The sequence below is a fragment of the Prunus mume genome, linkage group LG1 (genome assembly GCF_029339155.1).
Source record: "Prunus mume cultivar Tortuosa linkage group LG1, ASM2933915v1, whole genome shotgun sequence".
Classification (NCBI taxonomy): Eukaryota; Viridiplantae; Streptophyta; class Magnoliopsida; order Rosales; family Rosaceae; genus Prunus; species Prunus mume.
In genome coordinates this window covers 25,275,183-25,289,246 of record NC_142698.1, presented here as the reverse complement: position 1 = coordinate 25,289,246, position 14,064 = coordinate 25,275,183, and the positions used below count along the sequence as shown (strand labels likewise).

The 14,064-nt window shown below is 35.6% G+C and overlaps 3 protein-coding genes across 7 annotated transcripts; 1 reads left to right on the top strand and 2 right to left on the bottom strand.

Annotated features, from left to right (window-relative positions):
• Positions 1 to 269: 269 nt before the first annotated feature.
• LOC103322230 (Ubiquitin fusion degradation UFD1 family protein) lies at positions 270 to 3,169 on the top strand. 2 transcript variants are annotated; one of them, XM_008224127.2, is made up of 10 exons: positions 270 to 402; positions 703 to 731; positions 1,119 to 1,190; positions 1,356 to 1,380; positions 1,497 to 1,529; positions 1,647 to 1,768; positions 1,855 to 1,985; positions 2,080 to 2,303; positions 2,443 to 2,687; positions 2,779 to 3,169. In XM_008224127.2, exons 2-10 carry the CDS (start codon positions 729 to 731, stop codon positions 2,893 to 2,895), a joined length of 972 nt encoding a protein of 323 aa, XP_008222349.2. In that variant the 5' UTR covers positions 270 to 402; positions 703 to 728; the 3' UTR covers positions 2,896 to 3,169. The 2 variants fall into 2 exon arrangements, with proteins under 2 accessions (XP_008222349.2, XP_016648448.2); XM_016792962.2 differs by having other exon boundaries at positions 330 to 522.
• Positions 3,170 to 6,824: 3,655 nt separating this feature from the next.
• Positions 6,825 to 9,331, bottom strand: LOC103322223 (Haloacid dehalogenase-like hydrolase (HAD) superfamily protein). Of its 2 annotated transcripts, none has more exons than XM_008224120.3 (9): positions 9,191 to 9,331; positions 8,568 to 8,627; positions 8,419 to 8,484; positions 8,232 to 8,329; positions 8,087 to 8,124; positions 7,914 to 8,001; positions 7,545 to 7,805; positions 7,288 to 7,353; positions 6,825 to 7,184 (listed from the first exon to the last, which is right to left on the bottom strand). In XM_008224120.3, the coding sequence occupies exons 2-9, from the start codon at positions 8,611 to 8,613 to the stop codon at positions 7,029 to 7,031; spliced, it is 819 nt and encodes a 272-aa protein (XP_008222342.2). In that variant the 5' UTR covers positions 8,614 to 8,627; positions 9,191 to 9,331; the 3' UTR covers positions 6,825 to 7,028. The 2 variants fall into 2 exon arrangements, with proteins under 2 accessions (XP_008222342.2, XP_088900063.1); XM_089043937.1 differs by lacking the exon at positions 9,191 to 9,331 and adding an exon at positions 8,871 to 8,931.
• A 1,753-nt stretch (positions 9,332 to 11,084) lies between these two features.
• LOC103322201 (uncharacterized protein C24B11.05) lies at positions 11,085 to 13,734 on the bottom strand. 3 transcript variants are annotated; one of them, XM_089045099.1, is made up of 9 exons: positions 13,475 to 13,734; positions 13,215 to 13,298; positions 12,983 to 13,048; positions 12,796 to 12,893; positions 12,674 to 12,711; positions 12,485 to 12,572; positions 12,114 to 12,383; positions 11,606 to 11,671; positions 11,085 to 11,444 (listed from the first exon to the last, which is right to left on the bottom strand). In XM_089045099.1, exons 2-9 carry the CDS (start codon positions 13,276 to 13,278, stop codon positions 11,286 to 11,288), a joined length of 849 nt encoding a protein of 282 aa, XP_088901225.1. In that variant the 5' UTR covers positions 13,279 to 13,298; positions 13,475 to 13,734; the 3' UTR covers positions 11,085 to 11,285. The 3 variants fall into 3 exon arrangements, with proteins under 3 accessions (XP_088901225.1, XP_008222317.2, XP_008222324.2); XM_008224095.3 differs by having other exon boundaries at positions 13,215 to 13,301; positions 13,475 to 13,733; XM_008224102.2 differs by having other exon boundaries at positions 13,215 to 13,260; positions 13,475 to 13,542.
• Positions 13,735 to 14,064: the final 330 nt, after the last annotated feature.

Below are 14,064 nucleotides of genomic sequence, written 5' to 3'. Positions count from 1 at the left end.
TGTTATGAAAGTATATTGTATATATCAAATCTTTTGTTAAAAAAACAAAAACCGAGGAATTTTGTTGGGATGTGATTGCTTGCAAATTGATATAAAAGAAAAGAAAATGCGGTACAAAAAAAAATTGAAGAAGAAGAAAACAACAATAGTAAAAATATAATAATAATAAAAAATTGAACCACTCCTCGTAATCCACGAGCCACAAACCCACGAGGACCCGCTTTAGTTTTTCCATCCGAATCCAAGACTCTCTCTTAACCTATAAAAACCTCGGAACCCACCATCTCACAAAATTCACTGCTCAGACTCAGAGACTCAAGAGTCTCAGACCCAGCTGGCTCTCCTTAGGCCGCAAGAAAACCCAGCACCTCAACTCAACCATCATCCATTACAGACAAAAAGGTGCCCAGCTATTCATCAAAATCCCTTCTTTCTGTTTTAACAGCATCAAAATTCAATAACTTTTGGTTCCTATTTTCTTCTGGGTCTTCTATCTTCAATGCTTTTGTTGGTAGTCAGATGGTAGGTTTCTTCTTGTTCTCTTTGTTTCATTTTTTGAACAGAGTGGGTTTCTTTTTCTTGTAACTGTATATCTAGAATCTATATGGGCTGACTGATATTCTGAAGTTTGGATTTAGATTGATAATTGGGTTTTTCTTTTTTCTTTTTTTGATGTTTTCTCATTGTTTGCTTATTTGACAGGCAATCAGTTCTGGGACCCAGTGAAAATGGTACGTTCTTTTATTTTCCTTGTAGTTTGTGTTTTCTTAAATTGAAATTCAAAATAAAGTTAAGGACTTGATTGTGTTGGCAGTATAGTTTCTAATGGGTTAGCTTGAATGGAAATCATGGGATAAGGAGGAACGGTTTAATGCATGTCTGTAGGATAGAGGAGGTTTTAGTTTGGGAGTAATATGTTTATGCGATTGGGTAACAATTTGGCATCAGATTTTGACAATCTGACTGTTTAAAACAGTGATGGGTATCAGTTAATGAGCTTATATTACTATTTTGAGTGTTGCTTGCTTCTACTTCACACTGTATCCATTGATCTAATTGTTTTGAACTTGTTTGGCTGATAAATGTTATTCACTGTTCTGATTATTTTTGTGTTACAGGCTCATGAAAACTATCGCATTTCTGCTTTTGAGCAGAGTTATCGTTGTTACCCCGTCTCGTTTATTGACAAGGTTTGAATTCTGAACCTGGAAAATTTACTAATTAAGTTCTCACAAAAAAATTTCGCTAATTAAGTTGAAAGTTTTCCCTATGCCCTCCAAGTTATAAGTGAACTTATTCTTTGGCCAGCTTCCTAATTGTTTATACTGATTCCTCTTACTTTTGATCTTTTGCAGTCACATCTGGAAAAGGGTGATAAAAGTATGTTTATCTGCCTGACTGGTTTTTTTATACCATCCATGGCATCCTCTTTGCTCATTTGCTTGATAGTATTAAATACTTACTTAATTATTTGTTTGTTTTCTTTGTCCTTCCAGTTATAATGCCTCCCTCAGCTCTTGACCGCCTCGGTAAATTGATAATTTTCTCTCTTCCTTGTCCTGCTGTTGCCAATTGGATTTTCAACTTATGTAACCCTGGGTCCTGATATATGATATGCCAACTAAATACGAGCTTTTCTTCTCCAGCATCTTTACAGATCGACTACCCTATGTTGTTTGAACTTAACAATCCTACTGTTGACCGAGTTACTCATTGTGGGGTTTTGGAATTTGTTGCTGATGAGGGCCTAATCTATTTACCTTACTGGGTACACATATCTTTCTTGGAATTTGTTGCAGCAGCATTCCAGATATGGTGATGCTCACTCATTTATGTTCTTTTGTTTCTTTGTAGATGATGGAGAACATGCTCCTTCAAGAGGGAGACATTTGTCAAGTGAAAAACAAAAGCCTTGTAAAGGGAACGTATGTGAAGTTGCAGCCCCACACCAAGGACTTTCTTGATATCTCAAATCCCAAAGCCATGTTAGTTAATCACTTTGATATCTTCATTTGGGTAATTGCATTGCACTTTGAGTGGAATAATAAAATATTTATATCCTCACTTTTCTTCCTTCAGTTTGGAGACTACATTGAGGAGCTACTCTTGTTTAACCACTGGTGACACTATCATGGTTCCTTATAACAATAAGAAGTATTACATTAACATAGTTGAAACAAAACCCTCCTCTGCAATCAGTATAATTGAGACGGACTGTGAGGTTGATTTTGCCCCTCCTCTTGATTATGTGGAACCCGAGAAACCAGCACCTATTACTTCGTCAAAGAAGAGACTACTAGAAGGTAGTTATGTTATTCTGTTCAAATAATTTTGAAAGATGGTTCAATTCTAACTATTGACCTTAATTTTTTGCTTATAAGATGATAGAATTCCTTTTTAACGGATGACATCAATTTTCCATTTTTAACATGCATCTTTCAGCCGAAGAAGAACCACCTGAAAAGATACCAAAATTCAGTCCCTTTACTGGTTCAGGAAAACGATTGGATGGGAAACCCTTGACACAATCAGTTGCACAAGTTTCCTCTCCCATACTCAAGCAGCACCAACTGGAGAGTGAAAATGGAACCAAGGGTTCGAAGTCGTCAACTTGTTCTGCACGTCAACACTCTGGAAAGCTTGTGTTTGGATCAAATGTCAACCAGCCCACAAATGAAACCCCAAAAGTACGTCCTTTTTTTTCTCCAATTTAATTGATTGTCTGTTCTTATTAACTTTAAAGTATCTCATCTGTTTGGTTTGAACTTGTAAACCCAGGTTGCCCCAAAGAACAGCAGGCAAGAGCCTTCTCAGAAGGCAGAAGATCCTTCTCAAAAGACAGATGAGCCAAAGTTCCAAGCATTCACGGGGAAGAAGTATTCACTGAAAGGGTGAAGTTAAAGGCATATCCTTCGTCCAAAGCAAAAGAAAAAAGAGAAGGCATTTATATTCCATCAATTCTTTCTTAGATGAAACAGTCAAGTGATGTGGCAATGGAAGGTCCAACCCTAGAAAGTTTTATGCACATGAATGATGCTTTTTGTCTTTGTGTAAATATCCATATGAACCAGAAGTTGGTATGAAATGACAATTCAAACATACCTTCCATGTCGTACAGATTATGTGGAATTTTGTTCGTATATTTATAATATATCTTTATTTTCTTGAATTGTTGGATATTGTCCCGAGTTCTTTCCTGCTCTTCATGGGGCTTTGCTTCAACTCAAAATTTATGCCCCAATCAATTTAAATAGAGTAAATTATGCAAACCTTCCTTGAGGTTCAGTAAGCTTTACATTAACCTTCCTCTTATTTTGAGAAACAACACTTGGGCCCCGTTTGGTTCACGGAATGGATTTGAGGGGAAATCATTTTCCATGTCATTTCCCAAGGAATTGGAATGAAAGATTCTTTTCTCACGTTTGGTAATGTCGGGAAAGTAATTGGAGATTTCACTTTGTTTCCTTTCCCATATTTGTTTTAAGTAGGAATGGAAAACAAAGTTTGTATAATTTTCCAATTATACCCATATTAAATCAAATAAAAAAAGAATGCATTTAATGATACGTTTTAATTATAAATTATTCATAGAGACAGAATAGTCATGAAAATTGTGCATTGAATGTTGGCTCATTTTCCCAAACTTTCTCATGATGAGGGAAAACAAAACCCAAGTTAAGAGGAGGGCTTCACTTTCCCCCTTACTTTCCCATGTGCCAGGCAACTATTTCTCATGCTAGACTTACCAAACATGGGAAAGCAATTGAATTCCCATTCCCAAACCTCCTTTCCCATGAACCAAACGGGGCCTTGTTGTAACTTGAAATCTACCATATGAGAAGGGAGGTTAGTGTTATTTATTATAAATAAAAAAATAATATATATATAAATATAAAATAAAATAAAAAGGTTTAGGCTATAAATGATATACGCTCATGTTTTCATGATTTAGAAGATTTAAAATCATTTCGGGATTTTTTTTTTTAAAATTTTTATACTAATGATGGTCTAGACTTTTCTAAACTGTAGAGAAGAGGATTGAACTCAAGTACAAAGGGTTGGGTACACTGCCCTAGCCAACTAACCTAACATCTGTATTATTTTGGGAGTGAAAACTGTAGGATGAATGCTAAAAATTAATTATTCTAAAATTGATCATAGAAAAGAGAGACAGTATTGTTTTGAAAAAAAGTTTTGGATACATAACGAGCATCTAAGTTTAAAAAACGGTTTGAAATAACTAATTTTTTTTTATACAGTGTGCTTCTTCACGAAGGCTTTCAATATTCTTTCTCAGTGCAACGTTGGTTCAGGTCCTTCATGAAAAAAAAATTCCAATCGATTTTCATTTTCATTTTGGAGTAGCTATTTTTAAAAAAGGATAAGCTGCGGATATCAAATAAATAAAGCATCAACAATGGATTCCCTAAATCACATTCTTAGACAAATTTTAGGGAGGAATTGGGCATGCTCACTATCCACCTCCTAAAACAATGAGACCTCTAGAAGCTCCTAAATATGAAGAGAGAGATGACAATTAATGGCTCTTTATAATTGTAGGGGTCTTTTTGTTCCAGCAGCCTAACGAATGGGCTTGGGCTGTCGTAAGAAGAAAACGAACAGAAATTCCCCAAGTGCCCGAGTTCTAAAACCAAGCTCCCAAAAGAGTTTTTGAAAAGTCTTTTGAAACTTTAGAAAAAACACTCTTAGGTTCTTTTCACTAACAACCAGATAATCGTAATAAATTGATGAGTGACTTAGCTTGAGGAGCTTGTGGCATGGGAGTTAAGCTTTCACAAGTTTAGCAATTTTGAGAGAGATAAAAAGCTTGAATTTCTTGTGGAGATCTATAATCTAGAGTAAGGCAGAGGAAAATTAGCACGATTTCTATCTTAAGGGAAGAAGAAAAACAAACTAAGAAGAAGATTGGGTGGATTGAGTAAATTTTCAGTTGCTTGACAAAGCTTGGTCAGGCTCTGAATGGGTTGTCTTCCTGGGTAGTAGAAGCCCTCTTTTATAGGCACAAAGAACCCTAATTTCATCTAACCTTTTCCCTCCTTTTTCGTTGTTTCTTTCCACTTAATCTTCTTTGGTGAAATTCTCTCATCTAAGGTGCATAGGTAAGGAGCTCTTTGTGGCTCCAAGGTTTTGGTATAGCTGGTCTTTCTCCATAGGGGTGAACCGCCACTAACTTTCTTCTTGATTTTTCCTATACGAGCCGACAGAGGAAAAGGAGGAATGGACATATTGTTTACCCAACGAATAAACCTCTTGCTCGCATGGATTTCCTCTGGTTTTTGTGTTGGCTTCTGTTGACTCCTTTGGGCAAAGGCTAAACGTGTTTGCTAGATATTTTATAGAGTGTTGGGCTGGGCTTTTCCCCAAGGCTTTGGGTTGGTGATATTCTACTCTACAATCAACTGATCAGCTTGTTTTCGTCAAGCTACTGGAAGCAGTTTGCCTGTTGCGTTTTTAACAAAGTATTTGGGCATTCTAATTAACATAGGGTCTTTTAAGCAAACTATTATATTCTTCCTAGGGCATCATGTTCTCTCTCTCTCATGCTAGCCCATGTGTTTGGGGCCAAGAAATGGACTTGAGTTTTGGTACTCCCAAGTAGCCCAAAATTCTCATTCATCCCTCAAATGGGCCTTGTAAGCGCTTGTACCCATCCACACCACAACTTTTTAGCAAGCCCTGGGTAATTTTGTGGCTTTGGCCCACTTAAACTTGTAGCATAGCTTGGAGTTAGAATAATGTCTCTTTTTACATGACACCTACGCTTGTGCTTGAGTTTTATTATGTCGTGATAGGCTATAATCGGGCCAAGTAACACCGAATGGGTATGTGAGCGCGATTTGGTAAAGTTGGCATGCTCCTGGCCCCTTTTGCACATGCTTGCTTGGCATGATACGTGGCCCGTAGCTTGTATTGGTGCGTCCTACAAATTTTCTTTTGTCCCGATTGAGCTTCTTTTGTGTTCAATTATCTGCCCCTTGGATTTTTGGGCCTCAACAATAATTTAATGTTGTTTTGTTTTATGCATAGTTTAAACTTTTAATTAATGCTAACTAGTTTTTTATCTTTTTTTTTTTTTTTTATAGAGATAGACCAATCATATTAAATTAAAATTATTGGAGTTCAAATATTATATCGTGCTCCTAAAATAGCTTGTGTGTGCTTTTAGCTAAATTTTAACTAAAAAAATTAGGGAGCATTCCACAATCATGCTTTGAATTTTTTAATTAAATTTTAGCTAAAAACATATAAAAGTTATTTTAGGACCTTTCTAAAAAATTTAAACTCCAATCATGCTTTCTAGTTTTGAGAGTCATAAATGCTATAACTCTTTTTTAATTGGTCAATATCTATTAAAAAATAATATACAAATAATTAGCATTAATCAAAGGTTTGAAATACTCATTAAATAAAGCAGCACTAAATTATAGGGAGCCACTATGAGTCATTTCTCTCCCTTCATATTTAGGAGCTCCTAGAGGTCTCCTTATTTTAATAAGTGGATAAGGAGCATGATTGGAATTGTACTTTTTCAACTTCCTCCCTAAAATTTGTCTAAAGATGTGGTTTAAGGAGCCATTGTAGATGCTCTTAGGTCTCAAATAATATCATATTCCTAGCAAATCAATGAGTAGCCTATCTTTAGAAATACCAATTGGAAGTTAATATAAAAAATAAATTGGAAGTTGAAAAGGAACATAAAAGCCTAGGCAACGTAGAACAAACTATTTGTAGAATGTGACATATCTTAACCGTCACCCAATTTGTATGAGAAAACATGGACATGACTTTGTGAAAAATAAATATGGTAGAAACAGTTTTACTGTCATTAAAAGAAGGGGCTACCCAGCATGTTAGAAACAGTATTGCTAGATTAAGCTCACATATATAATACAATTCTACAATTCCAAAGTACGAGAAAATCACATAAACAAATAAGAAAACACATCAGCCATATGGTTGCCTGTAATGAATGCAGCTCTCAACATTTCAGACGACTTAAAAATGGCCTACGCTTGTACCGGTTGTTCGATTGCAATCTCTCGCGAATATCGAACATTTTCACACTGTTCAGTGGTTTCCCAGAGTTCTGGCAATGCTTCCTTGATATTATGGATGCTCTCAAATGCATGATCCGCACCTTTAGTTCGGTGAGATGTGCCAATCTACACAACAATTTCATAAACCATATTGGTGAGAATGATATCCTTAGATAATTTCTCAGATGCAGCAAAATTTTACTTGCCCGAATTGGTATTAGTAACTTACCATTACTGTATGGAGCCCCAACTCCTTTGCAGTTTGCAAATTGCGAATGCTATCGTCGAAGAATAACTGGAAACAAAAATGAAATCACAAAACGAATTGAAGAATGTTGATGAAGAAAGTAAAAGTATACAAAATGAATTGAACAGTGCTAAGAAATAGTATACACCCTATTATTTGAAACAGTGCCCTGCCAATTATGAGACCTAAGCTATGGCTAAGTCAATTGCCGTAGTTAAAATATGTAAAAAAAATCTTACCGTTCTTTTGGGGTTGATGTTTGCAATCTTAAAAGTTTCTTCATATGCATGCTCAAACGGTTTGCACACAACTGGGGTCTTTGAAATTACAGAACCAGTATTTGGTTGTTCAATATTTTCAGTTTCTTCGGTACCAACAGAATCATCAGCATTGTTGGTGGGATTCAGAGTCTCGAAGCATATAATCATCTCAAAGCAGTCCTCTATTCCAAGCTTCCCGAGCACACTAGCGGCATGTGCCTTGTCTGAATTTGTGAAAATCTACACACAATGACCAACATAACACGAGAAGAAAGCATTGTTGTTAAAACATTCCCCCTTTTTTTTAAAGACCACATTTGAGAGTATAGATTGATCAATAAAACTTACTACTTTCCGGATTGGTAGACTAAGTAAAAGACCCCTGAGAATGGGGTCAGGATTAAGTGAATCGTAGGGCAACCTCCCATGAACAAAACTGCAGAAATGATTATAGTGACAAACCAAGATCACATGATTGTCGTAAACAATAGGAGCACAAATTAAGGTTAAGCATTTGGTACCTATGAAAGTCATCATACTCGAAGTTATGGCCCTGAGCCTGGAAATAAGGCAAAACGCAAAACCAAGTTCATTTATCATTCTGTTCTGCCTTAAATACTTTTAGAAACAAAAATTAAAAAGTTGAAGGGATCATAATCACCCTACCTTAAGACCAGCCATCGTCGTCCCGTAATCCTTGTATAATGAAATACACAATTCAGGAACTTCACTTTCCTTCATGCCAAGCTTTTGAAGCATATATTCTACAGCGAAAAATTCATAGAAATTTTATTCAAACAATGGACATTTCACATAAAAGCTTTAAAATCCATAATCATAAAGCATTCCTCACCTTGAATATTCTTAGTGATTTGTACTGAAATCCCTGAACTCTGAGGATATAGGGTGTCATCTAGATCTGGAAATCAAAACAGCTAGTTGTTATTCCGCCTTCGAGAACCATAAATTTCAAATCGACAAAACCTGTGTATTAAGGCTTACCAAATAGAAGGCAGTCATACTGCTGATATTGATCCTCGTTTTCCATCCTGATCTAGAAGGCTTCAAACCAGAGGAATTGAAGAAAAGCATTAAGCATATAAACAACTTCAATCACAAAATCCTAAATGCTAAAAGTAGTAATAAAACTTCCAATGTTTTACATTTTAAAACTTCATTTTGATGGAAAATCACAATGCCTACAAACCCAAACCTCACAAAAAGTTCAATCTTTTATTTCCAAACCATCAAAAAAATCCAAAACTAAAAGGCCCTATATCACAAAAGAAAAGGTAACACACTTACACATCACATTTCTGTTATCACAGGTGCAAAAACATTCACACCCCACACCCGATTAAAGGAAGAAGATCACTCAAACCCCGGAAAGTATAGATAGAGATTGAAGAAACATTACAATGGACAAAATAAAACCCAATATTTGATTTCCACAACTTCAACAATTGTGAACGAGAAATCAGAAAACAATGCTTCATCACAATGAACAAAGAAAACCCAGTATTTGATTTATCACACGTTAACCATTGTGATTGAAAATATAAAGAAAAAGATCCAAACTTCTAAAGTAATAAAAAAGCATTCAAAGACTAGAAAATGAGCGTTACCAGATCCAAATGGCCGCAGTTGTAGATACTAGAGAGAGACAGAGAGATGGAGAGAAAAAGAGAGGACTTTTAGAAGGGAAAAGAGAGAGAGAGAGAGAGAAATTAACCGGAAGCATGAAAGTGTTTAAATAGCCACACACCCGTCATTTTAATGTTGGATTTCAATTTCTTCGAACGTCAAAGTCATAACCCCATTTTTGACCGCATTACGTGGCCCTATGCGAGCCTGACACGTGCCTGCTTTAAGCGAGATGCCTGCAAAAAAATCGCGTTTGATTAGGACACGTGTCGTTATCGCCAGGAGCCTTTGGTATTTTATTTTTGTGGCATACGTTATACGTACCCGGTTAGCCACGTCCCTGAGCTTCGCTTTGATTTGATGCTTTTTTTAATAACAAAAAAACTCTTCATGACAAAGCAACTGTTTGAGCCTTTTTTATGGGAGAGTTGTTACTCAAATAATCTTTTCTTATTTAGGAATTGCAAGTTGCAACACCTAATCTAACTCAAAAATCCTCAAACAATAGAAGGCTTTCTCTTCCTAGGATTCTTCCTTTTCAGTATAAGTTTTTGTCTTCGAACACACTCAAAGATGTAAGACCAACGTAAAATCAGATTGGCTAGTCCAACAGTCGGATTCAAGAATTTATCTCCTCATTACAACTTAAAACTTAAGAGCACTCCAGCAACTTTATATAAATAGATAGTATTTTCCGTTCATTTACCTAAACTTTAATAGATCTTATTTTCAAACATATAAATGGTAATATGGTGATTTTAGTGTGTAATGTATGTTGTTCATTTATGCTTCCACGAAACCATCTTGATATCCTGTTTGTTGGATATTAAGCCTTTATCTTATCTTAATTACTATTTAAGTAAAACATTTTGATTTTGGGTGGTATCATTTTTGATTTGGGGTGGTATCATTGTCAATCCTTCGTGTGGAGAACTTTTCTTTTACGAAGATATTTAATTGATATAGTAGATGACATGACATCTTAATTACTAAAAACAAATAGGGTTCGAATGCAACGCAACATGAACAAATAGAACAACGATCCCATTAGTTAGTACACCGACTCATTGTTGAAGATGTAAAGCATCTTCAAAAATAGATTCTTGACTATCTTTTTCAATTTACTCATAGAAAGCAATTAGTGTTGTACACCGACTTGCTAGATTCGGTCTGCATAATGTGAACAACTTTATTTGATTTGAGGTGTCTCTGATCTTATTTAGGACGTCATATTATGTGATTTGTTGAGTCGATGTCAGGTGTGTTGGTCCCCGTTGTAATTCTTCATTTTATAAATAAAGTTTCCCTCATTCCGTCGACGTTCTCTCAACCCAAAAAAAAAAAAAGATCCCACTAGCTGGTACTCAAAGATTGATATCTTATCATGATGTTTATTTATTCATTGTTTAGGTTAGGACAATTTTTTAAGTATGAGATTGGTATTACGAAAACCCAAAGTTGTCACAGCAGACACCAATTGCTCGTGTGAATACTTTGATTGTTAGAAATGAAGGGGGTGAAAGGTCGATATTGTGAACAAATCATATCAATTGCTGTCTAGAATTTTGAGATTAAATTTCGTCGGTGCATGTTGTTATCCATTGTGGTACCCTCAAAGGCTCAAGCACAGCTGTCCAATAAATGAGTGACAGCATGGTGGATATCAGCAAACTTTTCAATAATTTTCATCAATAATAGGCACCAATTTTGTTATCTTGTACAATTAATAATTTTCAGTATAATTGTCATTTTTCCCTTTCTGGATTTTAATTTGCTCCAATTATTTGTAGTTGGTCCGAGTTAATCTTTTGTACTTTCTTGTAAAGATCAATAGAGGTTGTGAGGAATAGAGGGGTGTGATTGATCATCAAAAACCAGAAAAGCAGATTTCTCTTTCATTGATCGTACATTTATTAGAATAAACATGTAAATATATATACTAACCCAATCGTTGGAGGAAAAGATTTAGAGCGATAAACACATGATTGTATACAAACTGGTTACACTTAAGATTTTCTCCGACTTCTGGCCTGCATGCTGCTTGTTTTACTCAGAGGACTTTGAAGCTATATATAGTTAGGCAGTCACTGATGTCTCCATTGCCAGCTTACCAGAAAAGCTTCTGCTTATGTCTTTCTTATTATTGATTTCCCAAAGCTCTGGCAGTGCTTCTCTGATATTGTGGATGCTCTCTATTGCATAATCCACACCCTTTGTTCTGTTGGAAGTGCCCACCTATACATACATACGTACATACATACATCATTTGTTCATTTTGGTGCGAACGCATTATTAAAATTTTTATTCAACAATACAATAAACTTTCATTTATAAGATTTGAACTCAGGATCCGTGTTTTAACAAGAACTGAAAAATCCCTTTCTTTTACAACTTACCAATACAGTATGAAGACCCATATCCTTTCCAGCCTGTATGTTGCGGATGCTATCATCAAAGAAGAGCTGCAATAAGTGGTAAATTCACTGTTACATCAACTGAATTATACATGAAATGTATAAATAAACAAATAAAAAAAGGGTCATTTTGGTTGAGGAATGCATGGTAAGAAACAAGAGCATGATCAAGTATCTAGCAAGGCAAATTAAAATTGCCTTGCCACATTCTTAAGCTCCAAATGGTCAAGGTTAGAAGCGAAGGAAAATTTTCCTCACCTCTTGGCAAAGGCAAAATACCTTGTTGAAAAGTCGTGAGGCAATTTGGGGACACATTATTTTTATATTAACTATTTGCCTCATCCTTTGGAGTAAAGTGTCACATAGGTTGTCAAACGACGCATTTGCTTAGTTCATTGGAAATGTTCGAAGAAGGGGGAAAAGTAAAAGTTCACAGAAAATTTAAAAACAATTAAGAAGGGTTATTAGAAGTGCCAGATAATTGTCTTACAGTTCTTCGAGGGTTAATATTGGCTTTCTGTAATGCTTGTTCATATGCATTCGCAAATGGTTTGCAAACAACTGGAGTCACTGGAAGTGCTGATCCAGCATCAAATAAATAAGAATGGTCAAAAACCTTTCTGCAGCCTGTGGACTTTGAGTCTTCATTATCAATGATGGGATTCAGAGTCTCAAAACATACAACTCCTTCAAAACAGTCCTTCAATCCAAGCTTGCTAAGAGTTTTTGCCACATGGAACTTGTCCCCATTTGAGAAAATCTTTCATATCGTGAAGCCAAAACATCATCAGAGAAATTAAATCTTGAAACAAAATTTTTTAGTTACTATCAACTTGTTTCTATATGTAACTTGCAGCTTACGAGTTTTCGATACGGCAGGCTCAGCAGAAGAGTCCTAAGGACATGGTCAGGTCTTAGTACCTCATAGGGCAATCTTCCATGAACAAAACTGTAAAAGGGGAATTTGTAAGATAATTTCATAATTCCTGATATGCACCAGATCATATAATGATAAATAAAAGAGGTTAACGGGAGGAGGAAACTTGGTACCTGTGGTAGTCATCATTGTCAAAGTTATAACCAATGGCCTGGACAGGAGAAAAAATTGTAAGAAAGTTTATTGATAGAAAATTTATAAAAAAAAATTAGGATATTATAATATGTGGCCATACCCTTAGACCAGCCATTGATGTCCCATAATTCTTGTATAACAGTTGATTAAGCTGAGTGACTGTTGTTTCCGCTATGCCTAGTTTTTGAACCATGTATTCTGAGAAAAGAGATACAAGAATAATCAGATTGATTTTTTCTTGTAATTATTAGATATTGGATGGAAGGGTGATGAATTATATACTATACCTTCAATATTCTTGGTGCATTGTTTAGACATTCCAGAACTCAAGGGATAAAGGGTATCATCTAGATCTGCAACACAAATAGTTTTATGTTATTGTTGGTACTAATGAAAAGTGGCTAGCTAGGTAGCAGATGCAAAGAACAACACAGAAATATGTTGATTGAAATCTGACACAAAGTTATTAGTTATAATGACTTAAAAGAAGGATAAAAAAATGAAGGAAAAAAGACTTACCAAAGAGAAGACACTCATATTTTGGCATCTGATCAGCCTGCTGATACTGATTTTGGAAATCCATTATACTCTACAAATTAAAAGCTTCTAAAGAAAGGAGCATCATCAATTCATAGATATGAAAAAGGGAGAGAGAGAGAGAGAGAGAGAGAGAGAGAGAGAGAGAGAGACCAATTATCCCAACTTAATTTTTTTTTTTCAACACCAAACCATCAATAAATATGCAACATTTGAGAGCTATTATGGGGAAGAAAAAGCACCTCAGAGAGAGAGATGTAAATAAGGACTGAATGAATGAGGAAGAAGTTGTGTGCAGAGAAGAGGATACAGATGACAGGCTTAAATTGAGAGAACTATATATATAGGAGGCTTGAAGTATAATAATGAAATGGGGGAAGGTCAAAGCTACCACCCTCTTTGATATTGGTCCAGCCAGACTCAACGTCTAGAAACACATGTTATGCGACTAGCCACCCCTTCACAATTCAAAATTTAACAGCGAAAAGAAATTAACAAAAACACGAACTAATATCTTTTTTACTTTCTTTTTATATGCCGCTCATGAGGAACATCAGTGCCTGACCATACATTATAAAAATAGCAAAGGACATATCTGAAAACGTTTCAAGACTTCAAGGTACAAGCCCTTGGGGTTAGCTCAAGTGGTCGGACGCGTAGCGAAAATTAGGTCAAAGGTTGGATTCCCTTTCACAAGAAAAAGAAAATAAATAAAAAAGCATTAGGGATGTCACAGGCGCAAGAGCTTCTAGCCAAGTATAGAAACTTAACCCCCACACTCATAAACAAATTCTTTTAAGTAATTGTGAGAAATCATTTTAACAAAGTGCAT